Source organism: Curcuma longa, chromosome 17 (assembly GCF_044706935.1).
Source record: "Curcuma longa cultivar G26 ecotype Majalengka, Jawa Barat chromosome 17, ITB_CL_G26_1.1, whole genome shotgun sequence".
Taxonomy (NCBI): Eukaryota; Viridiplantae; Streptophyta; class Magnoliopsida; order Zingiberales; family Zingiberaceae; genus Curcuma; species Curcuma longa.
The window spans coordinates 3,155,776-3,176,043 of record NC_133877.1 but is presented as its reverse complement, the minus strand read 5'-3'; the positions used below and the strand labels follow the sequence as shown (position 1 = coordinate 3,176,043).

General features: G+C 41.6%; 4 protein-coding genes across 4 annotated transcripts; 2 read left to right on the top strand and 2 right to left on the bottom strand.

Moving 5' to 3' along the window:
- Positions 1–2,454: 2,454 nt before the first annotated feature.
- LOC141811526 (xyloglucan-specific galacturonosyltransferase 1-like) lies at positions 2,455–4,390 on the top strand. Its single transcript, XM_074699551.1, has 2 exons — positions 2,455–3,410; positions 3,544–4,390. The coding sequence occupies exons 1-2, from the start codon at positions 2,455–2,457 to the stop codon at positions 4,388–4,390; spliced, it is 1,803 nt and encodes a 600-aa protein (XP_074555652.1).
- Positions 4,391–4,470: 80 nt separating this feature from the next.
- LOC141811973 (cytochrome P450 89A2-like) lies at positions 4,471–6,262 on the bottom strand. Its single transcript, XM_074700053.1, has one exon. It carries the CDS (start codon positions 6,191–6,193, stop codon positions 4,637–4,639), a length of 1,557 nt encoding a protein of 518 aa, XP_074556154.1. The 5' UTR covers positions 6,194–6,262; the 3' UTR covers positions 4,471–4,636.
- Positions 6,263–6,914: 652 nt separating this feature from the next.
- LOC141811617 (metacaspase-1-like) lies at positions 6,915–12,270 on the top strand. The gene is made up of 5 exons (XM_074699634.1): positions 6,915–7,455; positions 8,677–9,007; positions 10,078–10,198; positions 11,161–11,367; positions 12,072–12,270. Exons 1-5 carry the CDS (start codon positions 7,023–7,025, stop codon positions 12,129–12,131), a joined length of 1,152 nt encoding a protein of 383 aa, XP_074555735.1. The 5' UTR covers positions 6,915–7,022; the 3' UTR covers positions 12,132–12,270.
- A 413-nt stretch (positions 12,271–12,683) lies between these two features.
- LOC141811524 (protein IQ-DOMAIN 32-like) lies at positions 12,684–15,692 on the bottom strand. Its single transcript, XM_074699550.1, has 4 exons — positions 15,641–15,692; positions 15,459–15,532; positions 13,705–15,349; positions 12,684–12,974 (listed from the first exon to the last, which is right to left on the bottom strand). The coding sequence occupies exons 1-4, from the start codon at positions 15,690–15,692 to the stop codon at positions 12,955–12,957; spliced, it is 1,791 nt and encodes a 596-aa protein (XP_074555651.1). The 3' UTR covers positions 12,684–12,954.
- Positions 15,693–20,268: the final 4,576 nt, after the last annotated feature.

The window sequence follows — 20,268 nt, the reverse complement described above, 5'->3', positions numbered from 1 at the left end:
CACAAAAATGCTGCCCTTTTCTTCGTACCAGCTACGTAGCTTTTCTTCAATTCCCGTTTTAGTAGATTGCAAGCAATTTTTCTCCTGTTCCACCAGCAGTAGCTTCTTACTTCTGATTTTTCTAACAAGAAGCCAACTTCTTTTAGCTGCACGTATCCATCTCCAACCGCAAGGATCTCTGTCTGAAATATCTTCTTCAAATAGTGAGGAAATACTTTCGTCACAAAATACTTCTTTACCTATGAATACAATTCCTTTTTACCTATCAAACTTAACAATGATAACTAATTGCTTTGGAAAATATAATTTCTTCCTTTACTTTGTGTTCATGATTTACTTGGACACGATGACCTCTAAAAAAAAGATAATCCATCTTAAAGTTATTTGATTTAGTAAAAGTCTCATCAATCATTGAGTCTATACTCAACACCTCTATTCAAGTTGAGAAGTTTTTATCAATCTTTTGCATCTCATTTTGAAGCACAAGTTGTCCATCTTGTCTACAATTATAATATGAGCAATGAGGAAATGCCTAGCGACTATGTACTTTCAATCAAGACTATCACTGACAATATAACTACAATTAAATATTGAGTCTTTGAACTAGATCTACTAATGCATGTTATTGTATGTTTGGACCTCAATATGATACTTTAATTTTGTTTCTAGTGTCATGACTCACATGATAAAATGTCACTCGAAATACTTCATAATATGTTATCCTCTCATAAAAGACTTTTACAAATACAATCTTAAAAGATGTCAATTTCTCTATTGTTGTCGACACACATATCTAATAATGTTCCACAATCTAATCGACGCAATCAGTCTCATCCGTAACATGATTATCAAAATGGATGAAATAGAGGTCAAGTTTGAAGATGTTGCTAGATTTACCTCAACTATAATTATTATGTTCAAAAGTGTTAAAACTTTTATTCAAATTTTCTAGGAGGATCTGCATCATCAAATCAGCCTTCACTTTTCTCTTGGCAATCTACAACTTAATCATCTCAATCAGGAGCATTTTTATTCTCCATCCCTTCCAATATAAGTTTATTAGTTCCTAGAACCCTAGGATGACATCTTGATTTTGGAGTGTCTCATCATGTTATATCAGAATATATATTTACACAAAAACTTCGCTCTATCAAAAATCCGACATGGCGTGGACAAACTAAAAAATCTCGTGATAGGAACTATTTTACTTCGAAGAATCATTAAAGTAAATCATTATCATCTTCAATCCAAAAATATTTTGACTATTCTTTTTGTTTTTTCCCCCTCCTGTTTTTTTCCTATACTCTTCTCTCCTTTTTTTTTTCTTTCTAATTTTATTTTAATTCTGATATTTTTTCTCTCCACTTATAATTCTTCTATGTTACTATTCCTTTCGCTATTAGATTTTTGGTGCTTGGTCTGGAATGACGACTAGATTATAGTCGACTGAATTTAACTCCAGTCCTTCCATCGACCGCGTGCTCGATTAAATGTCACGAATGTTTTTCTATGTAATCGATCAAGGAATTGATTACACTTGTCCTGTTTAATCAAACGTTTCAAATCGCTCCACATCGTCCTCTTTATTTTGATTTTCTTTTTCTTCTGCCTCAAGCGCCTCCTCAAATGCTCCCCATTTTTCTTTTTCTTCTGCCTCTTCCTATTTTTCCGTAACTTCTCTAGTTCTCTTTATATTTCTCTCCCTTTCTTTTCCTTCTCTCTTTGCTATTCTTCCAATAATACCAACGTCATCAAACCTTTCATTTTTTTCCCCAACCAACAATAGCAACCGTCTTTTCTTTTCTTCTCTTCCGCTTTATACTAACCTTTTCTTTTCTTTGTCAAGCTTTTTTCCCCAAGTTTAAAAGATTTAATTGGTCATATAATTAGGGAAGATATTTACAACGAAATTCAATAAATAGATTAAGAACGTATAACCTTATTTATTAGAATATTTTAATATATTATTTTAAAAATTTATATAAATAGATTTATTAACCTACTATAATTATCAATAAAAAAATAATTATTTTTCTGCAGCTCGCTTTTGCTTTCCTACGTTTCTTAACAATGTACATATCAGACTTATTTTTCTCCATGGAAAATAGAGCTGGAGCATGTGGATAAGTTTGACTGGGTTGGTTTTAAATTCATAATGACAAATTGCTCTTGTAATTCAGATTCTTAAACACCGTGCACCATCTTTGATGCTCTGCTAGCTAGTGTTGAAATATAGAAATGCATGGGCATGGCTAACTGCTTGAGTTGAGGATGACTTCTCCAGTTCTCCCTCTACATATGAAACATGTTTCACTGACCTTTTCTCTCGCTGAAGTTAGCTCGATCTCGGATCACGAACCAACGTGACACCAAATCATGCACTATGATTCCTGTTCACCTTCACGTCGTATAAAAGTGGCAGAAGCTAGCGCAGCCTACTAGTTCATCGTCGAAATGGAGATACCGGTGGATAGCAAATCGTCGCCGCCGTCGCCGAAGCTTCTCCAGTGGGTAGCGAAGCAGCAAGTGGTCAGCTCGCCGCTGTTGTCGTCGCCAGAGAACAACAAGCGGCGCCTCCAAGCCCCCACCTTCATCGTCTGTTTGATTGGCCTCAACATTTGGTGTGCCTTCCTCTTCCTCCACTCCTTCCATTTCATCTCCTCGCACAAGGTCGACCTCTACTGCATATCCCTCAGCACCGGCAAGCATCCGAAGCTTTCCTCCGCCATAAACCCGGCTGTTCCCGGCGGCGCAGCCGGCGGAGAGCCGGAGAAGATAATGGACCTAGAACAGGCCCCAAAAGGCCGTGTATCGGCCCAAGAACGCATGAAGATCCTCAGCGAATCGCTCGAGGTGGACCGGACGCAACAATCGGTCGAGTTAGTGAACCGGATCGAGGCTCCCGGCGTGGACCGGAATCAGGAACCGGTCGAGATGGTGGTACGGGAGGAGTCGAAGCGGTTGGAGGAGCCGTGGGGGATCGTGGCGGTGCAAAGCTACATGCGCCAGCTGCGCACGTTGGCGGCGAAGGGAGCGCACGTGACAGGGGAGGAGAGGGGGAGCTGCGACGGCCGAGGGGTGTACGTGTACGATTTGCCGTCCAAGTTCAACCGGGACCTGGTGGCGATGTGCGGCGACTTGCTGCCGTGGGCGGACCTGTGCAAGTACTTCGCGAACGAGGCGCTGGGGGAGAGGGCGGAGGCGCTGGGGCCGCGGTGGTACGGGAGCCACCAGTACTTCCTGGAGCCCATCTTCCACAACCGGATCCAGAACCACCCGTGCAGAGTGCACGACCGCGACGCCGCCAGGCTTTTCTACGTGCCGTTCTACGGCGGACTGGACGCCGTCCGGTGGCACTTCAGGAACGTCTCGACGGACGTCAAGGACGCGCTCAGCTTCGAGCTCATCAGGTCGGTGGCGGAGAGCATTGGCTTTAGTGAATTTTGATGAAAAATCATATTTTAGTAGACGGCAAAAATGCAATTTTTTCTCAAATTTGGATGATTTTTTTTTTTTAACAAAAAATTGGATCTTGAAATGCAGGTGGTTGGAGGAGCAGCCGTCGTGGAGGAGGAACTCCGGCACCGACCACATATTCGTGCTGGGGAAGATATCGTGGGACTTCCGGCGATACGGCAATGGCCATTGGGGCAGCAACTTCCTGCTGCTCGACCAGATGCAAAAATCCTTCAAGTTCCTGATCGAGCGTCAACCGTGGGAGCCGAACGACGTCGGGGTGCCCCATCCCACCCACTTCCACCCGCACGACGACGCCGACATTAACGCCTGGCAGCTCCGCCTCTCTGCCTACCCCCGGCGCAATCTCGTCGGCTTCGCGGGCGCCGCAAGGAGAACAGAGGAGAGCATCCGGTCGGTACTGATCGAGCAATGCATCGCGGCCACCCCCGAGTGCCACTTCCTCAACTGCAACCGCGGCGGGTGCATGAAGCCAGAGGCGGTGGTGGGGGTGTTCATGGAGTCAGAGTTCTGCCTGCAGCCGCCGGGGGACAGCCCGACGAGGAAGTCGGTGTTCGACAGCCTGGTGGCTGGCTGCATCCCGGTGCTCTTTAACCCCTTCACGGCGTACTACCAGTACCCGTGGCATTTGCCGGAGGACCACCAGAGGTGGTCGGTGTTTATCGACGAGGAGGAGGTGAGGCAAGGGAAGGTGGACGTGGTGGAGAGGCTGAGGAGGGTGCCGGCGGAGGAGAGGGAGGAGATGCGGAGGTATATTGTGCATCAGATCATGCCGGGGCTGCTTTATGGAGATCCGACCGCCAGGTTTGAGAGATTCCGTGATGCTTTCGATATAGTGGTGGATAATATGATGGAGAAATTAGTTAGCGCGCGGATCAGCCGGAGAATGATCAAATTTTCAATTTTATACTAATGATCAAACTGGATTTACTTTTTTGCATTTAAAAAGAAAAAGTATTCCTCCATTTATACATTGTAGGAGTCAAATAAACATAATGTGAAAATTCGTGTTTCTATTCCTTATTATCGATAATTAAAACCCAATATAATGGAGAATATTGATGAAATATATTATTACAAGGTATTATACCAACTAATATCATTGTATGATCTACGAGACGTAAATAAATGGAATATCATTAAGCATACCTTAGCCACGTCACGCTTCCTGCGCCGTCTCCTTCCTGGAGAGGATCCTCGCTCGCAGCGGATCCTTCATCACGACGGTGAACTCGAACTTCTCCGCCGCCAGGTCGATCTCGTCCCCGTCGACCGCCTTCCACTCGAACTCCCTCACCAGATTCGCCACCAAGTACTCCAGGTGGAGCATCGCCATCCCCATTCCGGGGCAGATCCGCCTCCCCGCGCCGAACGGCATCATCCGGATCTCCCTGCTTCCGGTGAGGTCCACCGACTCTCCCTCTCCGCCTTTCAGGAACCGTTCCGGCCGGAACTCCATCGGCTCCGCCCACACCCGCCCGTCCCGGCCCATCTCCGCCACCAAGAAATTGACCGACGCCCCGCCTTTGGGGATCGTGTACCCGCAGAGACTCACGTCCTCTGTCACCGCGTGCGGCAGCACGACGTGCCCAGGTGGGTGGAGCCGCAGCCCCTCCAGGATCACCGCCTTCAGGTACACCATCCTCTGCAACTCCTCCTCCTTGATCTCCTCCCCTTGCGTAACGACGCTATCGACCTCCTCCCGTAGCTTTTCCTGTAACTCTCGGCGCTTCACAAGGTTGGCCATGGTCCACTCCAGCGCCGTCGCCGTAGTATCGGTGCCACCGTTCAGGAACTCCGAGCACAGGCCTATAATCTCCTCGTCGGAGAGTTTTCGCCTGCCTTCTTCATCAGGGAGTTCGAGGTTGAGGAGCGAGTCGACGTAGGAGTACACGAATCGCTCCTCTTCTTTTTCATTGCTCTGTTTTTGACTTCTTCGGGCTTCGATCAGTGGCAAGAACAGCTGCCTCTGCTTCTCCACCATCGCCATGGCCGTTCTCAACCGATTCCGGAACAGGTACTGCGTGATTCTCGGTGCGATGATGAGAATGGCGAGTTTATTACGGTACATCAGCAGGCTCCTCTGCGTGTGCGCGATCTCCCGCACGGTTTCCTCCCCAAGCTTCTCGCCGAAGCACATGAACACCAGCAAGCAGAACACGGCGAACTGAAAGCTCTCGGCCGCAACGACGACCCCGCCTTGGGCGGCCGCCCGGGATAGGAGGTGCTCACGAAGGACGCGGAGGACCCAGGCGCGGCCGCCCGCGAAGGACTTCAATCGGGCGGGGTGGAGGATCTCGGCGGTGAGGTTGCGGCGGAGTATGCGCCAGAGAGGGCCGTACGCGGTGGAGGAGATGAAGAGCTGGCCGGCGGTGAGAATCCGGGCGGCAATTGGTGGCGCGGGGCGATCAGCGAAGGCAGCGCCGAGCTCGACGAGGGCTTTGTGGGTGATTTGGTGATCGGCGACGAAGATGGCCCGGCGCGATCCGAAGCGGAGCGTGAAGATGGGGCCGTATCGTGCGCGGGACTGGCGGAGCACGTTGACGATGTTGCGAGGGGAGCGGCGCAGCCAGAGAAGATTTCCTATGATCGGAACCGCCAGGGGGCCGGGAGGGAGGGCCCGATCAGATACTCCGCCGGGGAGGAGACGGCGTAGGAGGACGGCGAGCAAAGTGGATAAGCCGAGGGAGAGGAACAAGAGCGGCCACGCCTCCATCGGGACGCCGTGCGCGTACCCCACAACGAACGGGGCACCGGTTTTGCTTGTGGAAAAAGAAATCGTCGAGTGGGTGGAAAACTCGTTGAGTCGACCGGTTGGCAGTTTTCAAGAGCGACTGGGTCTTCACCACTGGTTCTGGTTCCCGATCGACCGGTTCATCTTAAAATTCAATTACCGGTTTATTAAATCTACGGTCCGTTGGACCAGTCCAATGGTGCTGCGGGGATCGACTCCACGGCGACGGCCTCTGCTCCATCGTCCGCCGCAAGCTCCCCTCGGTTTCGGTTTTGGCTCTCGGATATGTGCGGGTGTTGAGGTGTCGTAGTCGTGGAGCCCGCGAGTCCTTATCGGGTTTGACCCGCAAATACAGTCCGATTTATGCTCAGTAGCGGCGGCGACCCGTTAACCGACAATTGACAGCTGTAAGTCCTCAACCGCAGTGGAATTCAGAAAAAAATGGAAACAATCGAATTGAACAAGCCAACTCTACGAAGAAGCTTCGAAGAGAAAATATTTACTACATGAAATAGACCATATACAACCAATGAGATCCGGCCACGTGTCGAAGTGATGTTGCTCTCAAATGGTTGCCTACGTGGCAATCTTCTATTAGTGCAAATACTATGGCCCACAATATTCGTACCTTCTTTTGCCCTTTAAAAAAAAAATCAAAAACTCGGGCGTCAACTTCGACTGTGCCTCACGCGTTCCTTCCGGCTGGTCCTCTCGTATTTTTTCTTCGGTCTTACTCGTTTCTTCGATCTTTACCCTTCTCCTCCGCCGGAGATCGTTCCCTGCCTCCGTATTCTCAAGCCACGCCGTCGCCATGTTTCCTCCCTACAGGTCGATGATGCTGATCGACTGCTCTCACTGCCGCACCCAACTGCAGCTCCCCCCGGGTGCTTCCTCGATCCGCTGCGCCGTCTGCCGGGCCGTCACCTACGTGGCCGATCCGAGGAGCTCACCGGTGATTCCTTCGGCTCCTCCCTCCCTCCCGCCCCCCGGCCCCGGCCCCACTTCGATTTACCCGCCGCCCCCCGGTCCTGGCCCCACTTCGATTTACCCGCCGCCGCCGACTTCCTGGGGCACGCCGTCGGCGCCACCGAGACCGGGTGGGCGGAAGAAGGCGGTGATTTGCGGAATCACGTATCGGAACACGCGGCACGAGCTGAAGGGGTGCATCAATGATGCCAAGTGTATGAAGTACCTCCTTATCAATCGATTCGGCTTCCAGGAATCCAACATAATTATGTTGACAGGTAGGAGTTCAAGGTGCGATTTAATTTTGTTGTTGTTGGAAAGTTAGGGATTTTCCTTGATATTGGAAGTTCAATACCAAATAGCGCGGTTACCATACAAAAGATCACAATATGTTAATTTCTATGAACTTGAGTTGTGTATGTTTTGGCTTATGCTCACAATGCTGTGAGAGCTGGTCAAATTTGACAACAACCGTATCATGATTATAAACTTTACGAGTATGTCGGTACCAACGGGTGAACTTGTCCAGATAAAAATGCCAAACTCGCACTAGTCTGTACTTTTGCTTATTTCAAATATTTTCTGGTTACCTCTGCTTTATGTAATTTGTAACCATGATCAATTTAGTGATAGCAAAACATTGGACAGATTCTAACATGTTTATCTATGAAATTTAGTTGTTGTTTTTTTGTATGTTAACAATGGATTCTTGCATTTCTTTGATGGATATTCTCTTATTTAAAACAGGTTAAGATTGATTGGGATTCTTTTCTTAGATAAGTTATAATCTTTATTATATCATGGAAAACTAAAACTGGCCAAGTCTATATTAGTGTCTTTTGAAAGATGGTTGTATTGTGCCACATATTTTTGGATGAAAATATGACTAATAAACTAGTTTATTGATCATGATTCATGATACTAGGAAAATTTCCATTTGTACCACAATGCTTTTAATTTTTCTCAATTTAATTGCTAAATTTTAAGCACAGCCATTTTTCTTCTTTAAGTAGAAAATTGATTTCATTTTGGCCTTTCTCTTCAAAATTATTTTAGGAATTTGGACAATTTGCCCGTGGACGAAAATATTAATTCCAAGGATATTTTTGCCCCAAAATTCATCATTCTTGGAGAAAGGGGTCAATTTGAAACCAAAATCTTACATCTGAGCCTCGAGGTCCAGATTGACTATAGGTTTAGGTTTATCCTGAAAAACAAGTGGAGCCTTCAAGGTGCAAACTAAAATCTTGAACCCTTTTCCAGGATATTTAGTTCAAAAGAAAGTAATAGGCCTCAGTATGTAAGCTACTTGAAGACAACAAATAGTTTCTTAGGAAGTTGCCACCTTCCTTTTGTTTCTTGAGAACATTATTTTGGAAAATGTTTTCAGTACACAATTTCTAGTTTATCTTTCAGTCAGTTTCGTTTTAGACTTGACTATGAAAGATTCCAAGTTGCAGCATACTTCTTTGACAAATCTAAATTGATGCCCTTTGCAGAGGAAGAAAGAGATCCAAACAAGATACCAATTAAACACAACATAATGATGGCAATGTATTGGCTTGTCCAAGGTTGTCAACCTGGGGACTCTTTGGTATTTCACTACTCTGGCCATGGTTCCCAACAAAGAGATTACAGAGGGGAGGAAGCAGATGGCTATGATGAGACTCTTTGTCCTCTAGATTTTGAGAAAAATGGAATGATCGTTGATAACGATATTAATGAGGCGATAGTTAGGCCACTACCTTCTGGAGTTAGGCTTCATGCTATTATAGATGCTTGTCACAGTGGCACTATGCTAGATCTACCTTATCTTTGCAGAATGAACAGGTTAGTAATATAGAACTACTCTCATGATTGAACCTTTGCTCTAGAGAGCATTCCTTTGACTTTTTATTGTCTTTTAGCTTCTATGGTTCATGAATCATGGGTGATAAACTTACTAGAATTATATAACTCAACTTACAATAGTCCAATTGGGGCTTTTCTTTCTTCCATTATTTCAGCTTCTTATTTTAGTTACTCATTTTGTCTTTATCAATGTGATAAATTTTTAAAAACACTGTCCTTTTTCCCATGAGTACCTCAGAATCTGATAACACGTGAGAATAGAAAGAAAAGAGATTCCCTATCTATATTCCCTTAAATCCAGACTAATCCAGACTAAGAGAAAGGAGAGGATTGTTTGTCTTCCTCCCTCACAAAAGGTGTCTTCCAAACCCTTGTTTGGGGATGAAGAGGAAAGGAGAGAGACTTATAATTTCAATGGATTATATTCATCCCTTATGTTTCTATGATGATAGCATCCAAACGAAAACAAAAATCCCCATAACAATGCACTGCCCTTTTGTCCTCTTCTAATGCATGTTACTTTCCTTTCTTTTAACTTAATAAAAAAACTACTGAACGCATCCTGGAGGTTTTGCTGCATTCAGACTCAAGATATCACATGATGTGTAAGAAGACCTATAACTGCCTAACTAAAGTACTAAAGTTGATTGGTTGATCACTTTTCCCAAACGATTGAGCTGTTAGGATTAGGAAAGATGGCAATCTGTGTTGTTTGACACTCCCCAAGCCCAAACATGATGAGTTAGCTAGGGATATAATTTTTCTCGCTAGTGATAATAAAATTTAAACACAAGACTTCCTGATTAGAGACATTATGAAAGTTAATTGGTTGATTGCTTATTTAAAAAATTAGAGCTCTTAGAAAAAGAACCAACTTGCAAATTCATATTCTTAATATTTAATCTCTATACTTTTTCAGCTTGAACTTATTTAATCAATTTGCTAGTCCGCTTATACCAGAGAAAGTTTCATTTCATGCATTCGTTTTTTTTTGGTATCTCCACTTCGTGTTTCAGAATAAATAAAGCTAATTGTCTTTCTTGATCTAGGAGCGGATTCTATGTATGGGAAGATCATCGACCTCGGAATGGTGCTTGGAAAGGTACAAATGGTGGAGAAGCCATTTCGTTCAGTGGTTGTGATGATGATCAGACCTCTGCAGACACTTCGGTAACTTTATTGCATGCAGTGTGAATAAACAGCTACAATATCTAAATAGTGTTGGCTTCAGTGATAGAAAATCTACTCTGTCCTTATCTTTAAGAAGAGTATACATTAGTTCCACAACCAGATTGATTGCTTTAACTATAACGTTTGTGATGATTGTAAGCCTGTTGTGTACCATCATCCTATAGTGCTTGGAGTTTCCTTTTGTAATCTCCATTATTCAGTTAAAACAGTTAAGACATTTAGGAGTGAGAAGGTAACGACCAGACGCTTAGCATGTCTAGATGAATAACTGAAGTTATTTATTACCAAGAAATAAAAAATAAAAATGCTATCACTAGTGAGCAATTAGGTGTAGTATAATATAAAATGTATTATGATGAGATCAAATAATTTGATAATTTAAGATGGTCTAGGCAGGTTCAAACCTAACTGATGGTTCCTAGCAGGACAAATTGAATTTATCAGAACTAAAGATACATGATGGAGATTATTGTCAAAAGAGATCTATACCTGAGTAGTAATGATATGACTCAACAATTTAGTTGTTTATAGCATGTCGCTCATGAAGAATTTATGCAAAAGAAAATAGTGTGTAGCATTGATTTTCGTAAAGCATATTTACATGTATTCATAGCTCAACAAAAAAATCATTAAACATGACTAATTCTATCTAAAACATAAGCATAATATTATATATGTTTTAAACTAAATCATATTTTATATTTTTTTTCTATAAATGCCTTGAGCGAGTGCTTAAGGAAAATAGAGTTCACTTGTTTGCCCTTGTCATTTAGCTGGTAGTATAGTGCATCAAAGAACATATATTTTCCTTAACCAGAGTAAAATTCAACAAGTTGAGTTCTGAAATTTTAATACAGTTATAATTGAAAATCCAGTTACCCTTTTCCTCTCTAGTTTATCTGTTAATATTGATGATAGTTCATCAAATGGTTCTAATGCAGGCTTTATCAGGGATTACTTCAACAGGTGCCATGACTTATTGCTTCATCCAAGCCATCGAGCGAGGACAAGGGGCTACATATGGAACTATACTGACTTCCATGCGATCTACCATTAGGGGCACTGGTGATTCACTATCTTCTGGCCCTGTCACCTCACTCATCACTATGTTGCTGACTGGAGGTAGTATGCCTGGCGCACTCAGACAGGTACATTTTTTTTCTCTTCTCTTCCACTGTTTTTGCAACTATAAACCTGGGAATTGGAAGGCAAACCGATCCTATCAGATCATTATATATATTTTGCTGAACTTGGAAACAAGGAGACTACCAATTCACATGTCGACCCGGTTTTAAAAACACTGTTCTTGGAACAAAAATTAGGTGTGTCTCATGGAACTCTGTGAAAAAGGTGTATCATCGTGCATTCATTTTTTATACCACTGAACCACTTCCTCAATTTCATATTCCTGCGTTCTTTTATTTCATGTGTTCATTTTCATCCTAAGTGCACTCGTTCTTCATACTTGATATTCATCCATCGTTAAAGTGCACACTCTTCATAGAGGCCCCGTTGAGAAGTCTGCACCAAAGTTTGGTTCATGTTCTTAGCCTGTTCTTCACAATGAGGGATCTTCAAATATGTTTATACCTATAGTTAGCATTTCTTTAAATTTGTTGCAAATGTTGTTAATCGTGCAGACCCTTCACAGAAGCTCCGTGAAAGGGTCGACACGTAAGTTTTATTCACGTTTATAGCTTGATCTTCTGATAAAGGAGTTGTGTATCTAAGTTTTGTTCGGTTTCTTAACTTATTCTTCCATGAAGGAGGTCCATTTCTTCCTGTTCTTGGCGTATTCATTAGGTAAGAATCCATAAAAAGTTGATCGTTTTCATTCATGTCAAATTTGCAGGAGCCACAACTCACTTCCAACCAAATGTTCGATGTTTATTCAAAACCATTCTCTCTGTGATTTTATGCAATTGCTTCTAAGCCGGATTTGCTCAGTGACACCAGAGGAAGCACAATTAGCAGCGACATTATTTGTTGGATTTTGATATTAATATTTGGTGAAATAATTTGTGTGGAAATTAGCATGGATTTTTTTTTTTTCATTTAACTGCGTCTATCGTGCACAACATCATATTATTTATTTCCGATGTAGTTCAGTGAGATCTCAAACATGTACCTGTTGGACAAACATCATCCTCATATTAAATTTTCTAATAAATAAAAAAATACAGAAAGAAAACAAAGCAATAATCAACTTTAGATAGGCCTTTTTAAATAATTAGTAAAAAAATTTCATATTCCTTAAATAATGAAATAAAATAAATAAGAAATAGCTAAAATGATTTAGAAATAATAATGGAAAAAAAAAAGATAAAATAGCTGTTCCGCTAGCCTAAGGGATGATCAGGATCCTAAATTGCAAACAGAATAACTAAGCAGCTTCAAATGACAACTAGACATGACCACAGAAGAGATGATGAAAGAAGACCAATTCTACACACAGTAAATTCCAAAATAAAACTTGCACATCACATTAAAATAAAAATAAATACGTAAAACATACAATACAACAAATCTCAACGTCATCCATCCTTACACAACACACCAATAATATTATCACAACACACAACTTTGAGATATATTATACAAACTCTCTGGTAGAAGCTCCTTATTCTACTCAATATGAGATGATCATAATATCATAAAACACTTGAATAGACATTTAATTGGCAAAGCCAAAGTTCCAGGACTGCATCTTGATCACGTTTCTCTCATTGTTTTTATCATCTTTGCCATCTTCTCTCTGAAAAATATACAACCTCGTCATGTCAGAAAATAAAAGTGTGTTCAAGAAGAGGATTTAGTGAGCTGCCATAAGAATTGGATTGGAAATAAAACCGGACAAGATCAGGACAACAATTCACTGGTCGAACCGGCAATTCAGTCGGCCAAATTGTAGATTGTCTCAGATGTCGCCTCAAACAAGAAAATTGGTTAGACCAGCCCAGATATAACCTCTCTAATTGCATATTTCTCACAATCATTCAAGATAAAAATCCAATTATGGAAAATCATTATACACATACCAACTTGCAACTATATTTAATGTATTTATTATATGTTAAAAACTGAAAATAATCATTTTCCTAACTAAAATATAGTTTCATGGAAATGTTATTCAGCAAATTTGACATTTGAAGCCATAGAATAAAATTAACGTAGTTTCTAAAAACTAACCAGTTCTTAGAGTTCTGTGACAACTCAGTCAGATTAATTTTTGACTTTTTTTTTCACGTGGTTGAATCATGAACTAAACTCAAATTGGAGAGGTTCTATTTTTGGTTTTTCTTATCCAACGAGTAGTCCAGTCGAGCTTATATATACATGTGGTCTTCATCAAGAAGGTTTGCTTACACCAAGTATGGCAAAATTTACTGATATTTTAGGAGGAAACCACATGCATTGGCACTTAAGAAGAATATGCATTAGGATCTGCAGTATCAACACCAGTGTTCATAGAAGTAGCAGCTTACCTGCAGAAGTATGTGGAGAACGATCGCTGTTGACCTTGACATTCGGCTGGGCTTGTGATGCTGATCTTTGCATGCGTGGGGATGAACTCTGCTTTCCATTTTCAACGGGCAAGGAATGTCGCTTTTTAGGCTGATTATCTTGCTGATCGGGGCTGGACTTCTGAGATGTACTGACAAATGCTTTAGCCCTTGCAGATGCAGTGGCTTGCATATAACCTGGAAGCGAATTGCTACTACTAAGCCTAGGTTCTTGTTCAACATGATCGGTTTTTGCCATCCCAAAAGAGTTGCGCCTCTTTGGAATTTTTGGATCCTTCACTAAATTTTCTGCGCTAATTTGTACGCCTGAACCATTATTTGGACTAGATGATAGATTTTTTCCAACCAATTGTAACCTTTGCCTATAAGTAGACATGTTATCATCCTTTTTTTTCTTTCTGGCATTAACAGAGATATCACTAGATGGGGTTCCATGCGCATCAGCTGCTGATTCATAGTTTACTGGAGTTCCTTCAAGTGATCTACCTTGTTCTGTTGTAACTTGCTGATGAGTCATTGCACTTGATGAAGTTGGCTCAGCCGACTTGTGACCAGACTGTGTTAAGTTGATGGAAACATTTGAATCTGCCACATCGTCATCTCCATCCTCAGGTCTACAATTACCACTCAAACTGGGAAGTTCAAAAGCATTCTCCTCAACGACGTCATAATTCTTATTCTCCAAAGTTCTGATCTCGAGAACAATTTCCCCACCTTCCATGTCAGATCTGTCCGGTGAATCAAGAGTGGAGGTGATAGATATCTCAGTGCCACACTCTGATGTTGCAGTTTGAAGCCTAGAATCATACATTACCGATGTTTTAGCTGAAACTGCTTCATTGTTATCTGTAAAAGGACTTGTGTGAATGTTCTGGTTCTCTGATTTTGATTTTGATGAAGCATTTTGATAAGCAGAACTAACAGATCGACCAACAGCTGACTTTGAACTCAACTCTTCGAGCTTTGACTGAGCTGCAACAAATGCTGGATTGCATGGTTTTCTTGAACTAACAGCAATTTTCTTCCCGCCATTCTCCAGCATTTCAGAGGATGCCTTTTCAGTATCATGGTTGAAACAGTCTTTCCTAACAGGTGATTTTTCACCTGTTAATCCAGAATTTTTATTTGGCTGCACTTGTTTGGTATCATCTATGCAATCCAACCTCTCATCATTAACAACCTTAGGTGCAGCATAGTCTTGAGCAGTAGTATCCAAAATATCATTTCCAGGTTGCAATTTTTCTGCCTCACCAAAATTGAATGAATTATATTGTGAAGTTACAGAAGTCTGACATTGAAAGCCATCAGTGTCTCCAATCATTAAATAGTGTTCATCATCATCTGCCATCATCAATTTGGTTGGAGGCAACACTAGTTCAGACAAAACTGACAAAGCTGCATTAGAAATTGTATTTTTTGGTATACCTTCTGTGACATTAGTTTTCCCTTCTAGCACCTGATGGCCAATGCCGAAGCTTTTCACAGGTTGTTGGTCTACTGATGAAGTTATAGCCGTCCATCTCTTCAACCACTTCCAAACTGAATCAGACTCTGATGGATCACATTTTATGCGGATTGTTTTCTTCCTTGTTGTAGTCTCCAAAAGCTTCAAGAATTAAAAGATGCAAGTCATTTATAGAAGATTGGACTAAGAAATGTACCCATCATATGAAGAAGTGAATAAAAAACCACAAACAAAAAAAAATAACCATTACCTGATGAGCAAGGCCATTAGTAAGTAATTTATTGATTGCTGATCTGCCTGGTTTATTGAAAGAATCTCCTTCCCCTAAGATACATCAGCTCCTTTTCCTTCTGGTGTTAAGTTGAGTCACGATCATTGTTCTTCTTCTGATGAGCATAGACAGTACATGCAAAAGGTTCCTTATAGTTCTACGGTTGGTAGTTTGATGTATGCGATGGTGTGCACGAGACCTGATATAGCGCATGCTATTAGCGTGGTGAGTCGATTCTTATCTGATCCTGGAAAAGAGCATTAGAATGTGGTGAAATGGATTATGAGGTATTTGCGTGGTACCGCACACTATGGTATATGTTTCGGAGGTGGTGAGCCAAAGTTGATTGGCTATACAGATGCAGATATGGCTGGAGATATTGATACTCGTAAGTCGACATCAGGTTATCTGATTACCTTTGCAGGGGGAGTTGTTTCTTGGCAATCTAGGCTCCAAAAATGTGTTGCACTATCTACCACCGAGGCGGAATTCATTGCTGCCACGGAAGCGTGCAAAGAACTATTGTGGTTGAAGAATTTTTTCCAAGAGCTTGGATTCAATCAAGAACGGTACGCCCTCTTTTGTGATAATCAAAGTGCTATATATCTTGCGAAGAATTCAACCTTCCATGCGAAGTCGAAGCATATAGATATGAGATATCATTGGATTCGAGATGTTGTGAATTCTAAGGCAGTGCATATTGAGAAGATCCACACCGATGATAATGGATCGGATATGATGACGAAGGCGCTTTCAAGAGAAAAGATTATTGCTTGTCGTCAAGTCGCCGGTGTTTCGGCGAGCTCCTCCACATAGTCGAGAGGGGGAGATTTGTTGGGTTGGTCTCTCCTATGTGAGAGCGGTCCAAGCCCGTGTTTCTTTACACGGATGAAGCCCAAGCCCTCATCTATATTAAGGGGTCATCTAGGGTTATCTTCGGGGAATAAGAGAGAAAAACGCATCCTAGCAAGTTAGCCGAAAAATAAATTTCATCACAGTTCTATTTCAGCCTGCGCGATGTTCAATTAACCGGGCGTTGCCGCCAATTGCACCGTTGGATCTTCCTGAAATTTTAAGAGAGTATTCCCAACTTGAGGTTCTTCATTCTGAACGGTGGAGATCGTCATTGGAGTCTTCTAGCTGGCAATTTCGTCCCTGTTTCAAAATTGTCAGATTCGGTATTCTTGATTTTAACTTCTTCTATTTGTGTTGTTAAGCGTATGATTACCAAGACGAGTTCTTGATGTTACGCTGAGTAAAAGAAGAAGTTTATGTGCTGGTTGTTGGTGGCTAGAGAAGAACACTTGTGTACCCACTTCTTTGTTGACTTAGTGGAAGTTTTTGGTGGTGCCTCAGGCCGTGGTTTTACTCCTCACATTGAGGAGGTTTCCACGTTAAATCTCGGTGTTGATTCTTGTCTTTGATTGTTTATTTCCGCTGTGAAAATTTTATTATAGCCTTAAGAAAATCATTCGACGAATTCCGGGATGTGTTAGTTCATGTCACATCCCTTCACATATAATGTTGTAGATGCTTAGACTTGGATTGGTCTTCTTAGTCACAACCATTGGATAGACTGTTCCAGATGGATTCGTTAAAATTTATACATCAAAGTATTTAGATTTTTCATATGTTCTCAATCAAAGGATATATGGCCTTTTGTGGGGTTATTGTAGCCATAGCTCCTATTATTACATAGGTCTTACTGTTGCTCTATTAGTGTATACTAACAACAGATTTGTTTGATTACATTAGAATAAAAATTTAGCTCGTAACTATTTTGTTCACCTGTCATTATTGTGCATTGCAGTGCCTCTCCATTGTGCCCGTGGAAATCTTCAGATGGGTGATCATCGGTATTGCAGGATTCATGTCTGCAACCTTCCTCGCTCTCAATCTTCGCGCACACATTATGTCATCTGGAGATAGGTGGTTTCTAATCGTCGCCGGAATATTTCTGCTGCAGTTGGCTCTTGCTGTCATCTTGAAGCTCTACTTCTTTACAATCACCGTATGAACAAGTTAACATGGTAGTATATATTATATTGATACTTCAGTCTTATGATAGGATGGACCATTTTCATGTTATTCAGTCTCATTCATTTCAATTCCAGCTTCTTAATCCAAGCTCATATGTTCTATTGATTAAACGTAAAAAAATAATAAAAGAATTTTGATTCCTAGTTGTTCTTTTCTAGCATAACTTAGATTTTTTAAAATAATAATAATAATAAAAGCATGCATGTTTTTCATGGAATGCAATTGACTTCTAGTCACAAGATGATGAGTGTGTCGAGCTTACCATGTCCCCATTTTACTCAAGAGACTCATGTAATGCGATTGACTTATCTAGTCCAACTAGTGTTAGCCCATCCAAATTGCCTAATTTATAAATTTGTCCAACCCCCTTATCTTGTTGTGCCCACTAAATTGGCTCACCCATGTCACTTAGCACATCCACATCCAACATGTACAGCTCTCCTAGTCCATTTTCTAATGTGTTTGATCGTCTAATTTGGCAAACTCAACTTCTATGTGCATTTTAGATATAAATGTATAATTTTATTTTAGAAAAATAAGAACTTACATTATTTGAATATAATAATACATAAAGATAAAAAAAATATCTTTACTAAATATGAAACTGCATATCCCTATAAGAATAAATTATATTTTAAATTTATTTTTCCAATTAAATAGAAAATTATTTTTTTAGTTGACATTATATATCCAATCTTTCGGACTATAGAAGTTTTTCATCATTCATCAAGATACATCAGTGTTCCCGTCAAGAACAGCTTCTGGGCGCGCGACTTTTCCTTAGCAGCACAATGGGATGAAGATGAAGAGGGGGCGACGAGGATCACCGGTAATCTGCAAACACAAACACCGTGAGAAGGAAAGCCGGTGTGACAGGCGCGACCATCGGAATCCGATGCTTAAGTCAAGCCTCTGTAGATGAAAGCCAAGGGAGGAAGATGATCAAGAAAAGAGAGCATACCTGGCCCCTCAGAAGGGGCTTTCCTTATATACTGATGTAGAGGTTCGTACCACGGCCGAGGTAAGGTGAAGCTTACCCTTAGAGTACACTCCGTACTGGCAGGAGTGGCGCCCATAATGACGCTTGTACGTTGCCGGTAAGGGCGTACGTTAGGCGGCGCGTCACCATACCTAGTGAGGAGGTGTCAGATATCTGACTATAGTACAAGAAGGGGAGTGGTCAGTGAAGGAGGGTCTTATTCTGGCTCGACTCCCTGAGACGAGTCGAGTATGCTGATCAGTCGAGTTGGCTGGGAGTCGGCTCGGCAGGCGTATCCGCCTCTTCTACTGACCAACCGGCCTGTCGGACTCGGGTGGGGTCCATTCGAGTGGTTACCCCGGGATTCGGATTCGGGCCATAGTGCCTTAGTCGGCTGCTTCCGGATGGTGGACTCGGTTCGGGCGTCCTTCTCGACCCGGTCCGCCTCCGTATCCTTACGACCATAACAATCAGGAAGTGCTCGCATCAGGCGGTCCAACAATCCAACGTTCTTAGGTCAACCTTCCATTGGAGGAAATTCATCGCATTGCAATTGGAACTCAAATCTTAGATATCTGAGAGACTATATAGATATCCTGTCGCTGTATCGTAGCCCCGAGACTATTTATTCTTCAGTAAAAGGTGGAATCCACCATCATAACGGTCCAACATGGTCGGCCCCACGACCATATCTGAGAAAGTAATTGAAAATTTGTAATTGATCACCCGATACTACTTATTCTATTTAACCCATGAGGAATAAAACAATTATTATTATTATAATTATCAACCAAATCCCATTTATTTGGATTTGGTTGACAAGTTGTAACACATTCTAGAGGAGTTTGAAAGGGTAGATGCCTTGATTAACTATCAATCTTCTTAAGATATTATCATTAACTTTCAATTTTTTTTTAAAAAAAATTGAATTTTATTATTTTTTAAAATATTTTTTTAATATTTAAAAATTTTGGACCAATGGACGAATGAACTACTCTGCCATCTCATCTTACATGCCCACTCAATTGGATTACCTAATTTTTTATTTCAATCTGTCACATCTAGAATTAATTTCTTGACCAATTTGACAAACTCATCTAACTATCTCAGACTAGCGAGTCAATACAACTCATTTGGTTTGTTCAACTCAACTAGTTCATCTAACCAACCTAGCTCAAACTAACCATTTGACATCTAAACTCAACTAGTCTATCGAATGTGACAAGGGTGTCTAGCTCAACCTGTTCCCACTCATCCTATTTGACTCGATAAACTCGAGCAATGCAATTGACTTATCTAGCCGAATTAGTGTTGGCCATCCAAATTGTTCAATCCATCAATTTGCCCAACTCCCTTACCTTATTGTGTCCACTCGGTCGACCCTCACTCATGTCACTTAGCACACCTGACTTGATCGAGTCCTCCAACAAGTATAACTCATCTAATCCATTGCGTGTCTTAATTTAAGTCATTTCTATTTGAGTAATGAATTTGACACTCATTTAGCAAACTAAACTCCTAACAACTAAAAATTAAATATACATTATTTGAATATAATAATAATATATAATTTTTTTTACTAAATACAAAACCATATCCCAATAGCAACAAATACTTCAAATTTATTTTTACAATTATATTTAAACTCCGCCTGTGATAAGTTTACCTTATCATTGCCGGTCCCAAGCCCGGATAAAGGAGGAGGGTTGCGTTAGGTTGCCAGCCAGCGTTAAACTAAGGCAAACACTCATGAATGGATCCATTAAACTA

What these genes read in the sequence shown, in the direction of transcription:
- LOC141811524 (XM_074699550.1), bottom strand. Translation starts at nt 15,692, where the DNA reads ATGCGCTATATCAGGTCTCGTGCACACCATCGCATACATCAAACTACC. An exon ending in CTAATGGCCTTGCTCATCAG is followed by an intron (nt 15,350 to 15,458) that starts GTAATGGTTATT and finishes TAATTCTTGAAG; the next exon opens with CTTTTGGAGACTACAACAAG. An exon ending in TTCTCCACATACTTCTGCAG is followed by an intron (nt 12,975 to 13,704) that starts GTAAGCTGCTAC and finishes TATATTTTTCAG; the next exon opens with AGAGAAGATGGCAAAGATGA.
- LOC141811973 (XM_074700053.1), bottom strand. Translation starts at nt 6,193, where the DNA reads ATGGAGGCGTGGCCGCTCTTGTTCCTCTCCCTCGGCTTATCCACTTTG.
- LOC141811617 (XM_074699634.1), top strand. Translation starts at nt 7,023, where the DNA reads ATGTTTCCTCCCTACAGGTCGATGATGCTGATCGACTGCTCTCACTGC. An exon ending in CAACATAATTATGTTGACAG is followed by an intron (nt 7,456 to 8,676) that starts GTAGGAGTTCAA and finishes TGCCCTTTGCAG; the next exon opens with AGGAAGAAAGAGATCCAAAC. An exon ending in AGACCTCTGCAGACACTTCG is followed by an intron (nt 10,199 to 11,160) that starts GTAACTTTATTG and finishes GTTCTAATGCAG; the next exon opens with GCTTTATCAGGGATTACTTC.
- LOC141811526 (XM_074699551.1), top strand. Translation starts at nt 2,455, where the DNA reads ATGGAGATACCGGTGGATAGCAAATCGTCGCCGCCGTCGCCGAAGCTT. An exon ending in CTCAGCTTCGAGCTCATCAG is followed by an intron (nt 3,411 to 3,543) that starts GTCGGTGGCGGA and finishes CTTGAAATGCAG; the next exon opens with GTGGTTGGAGGAGCAGCCGT.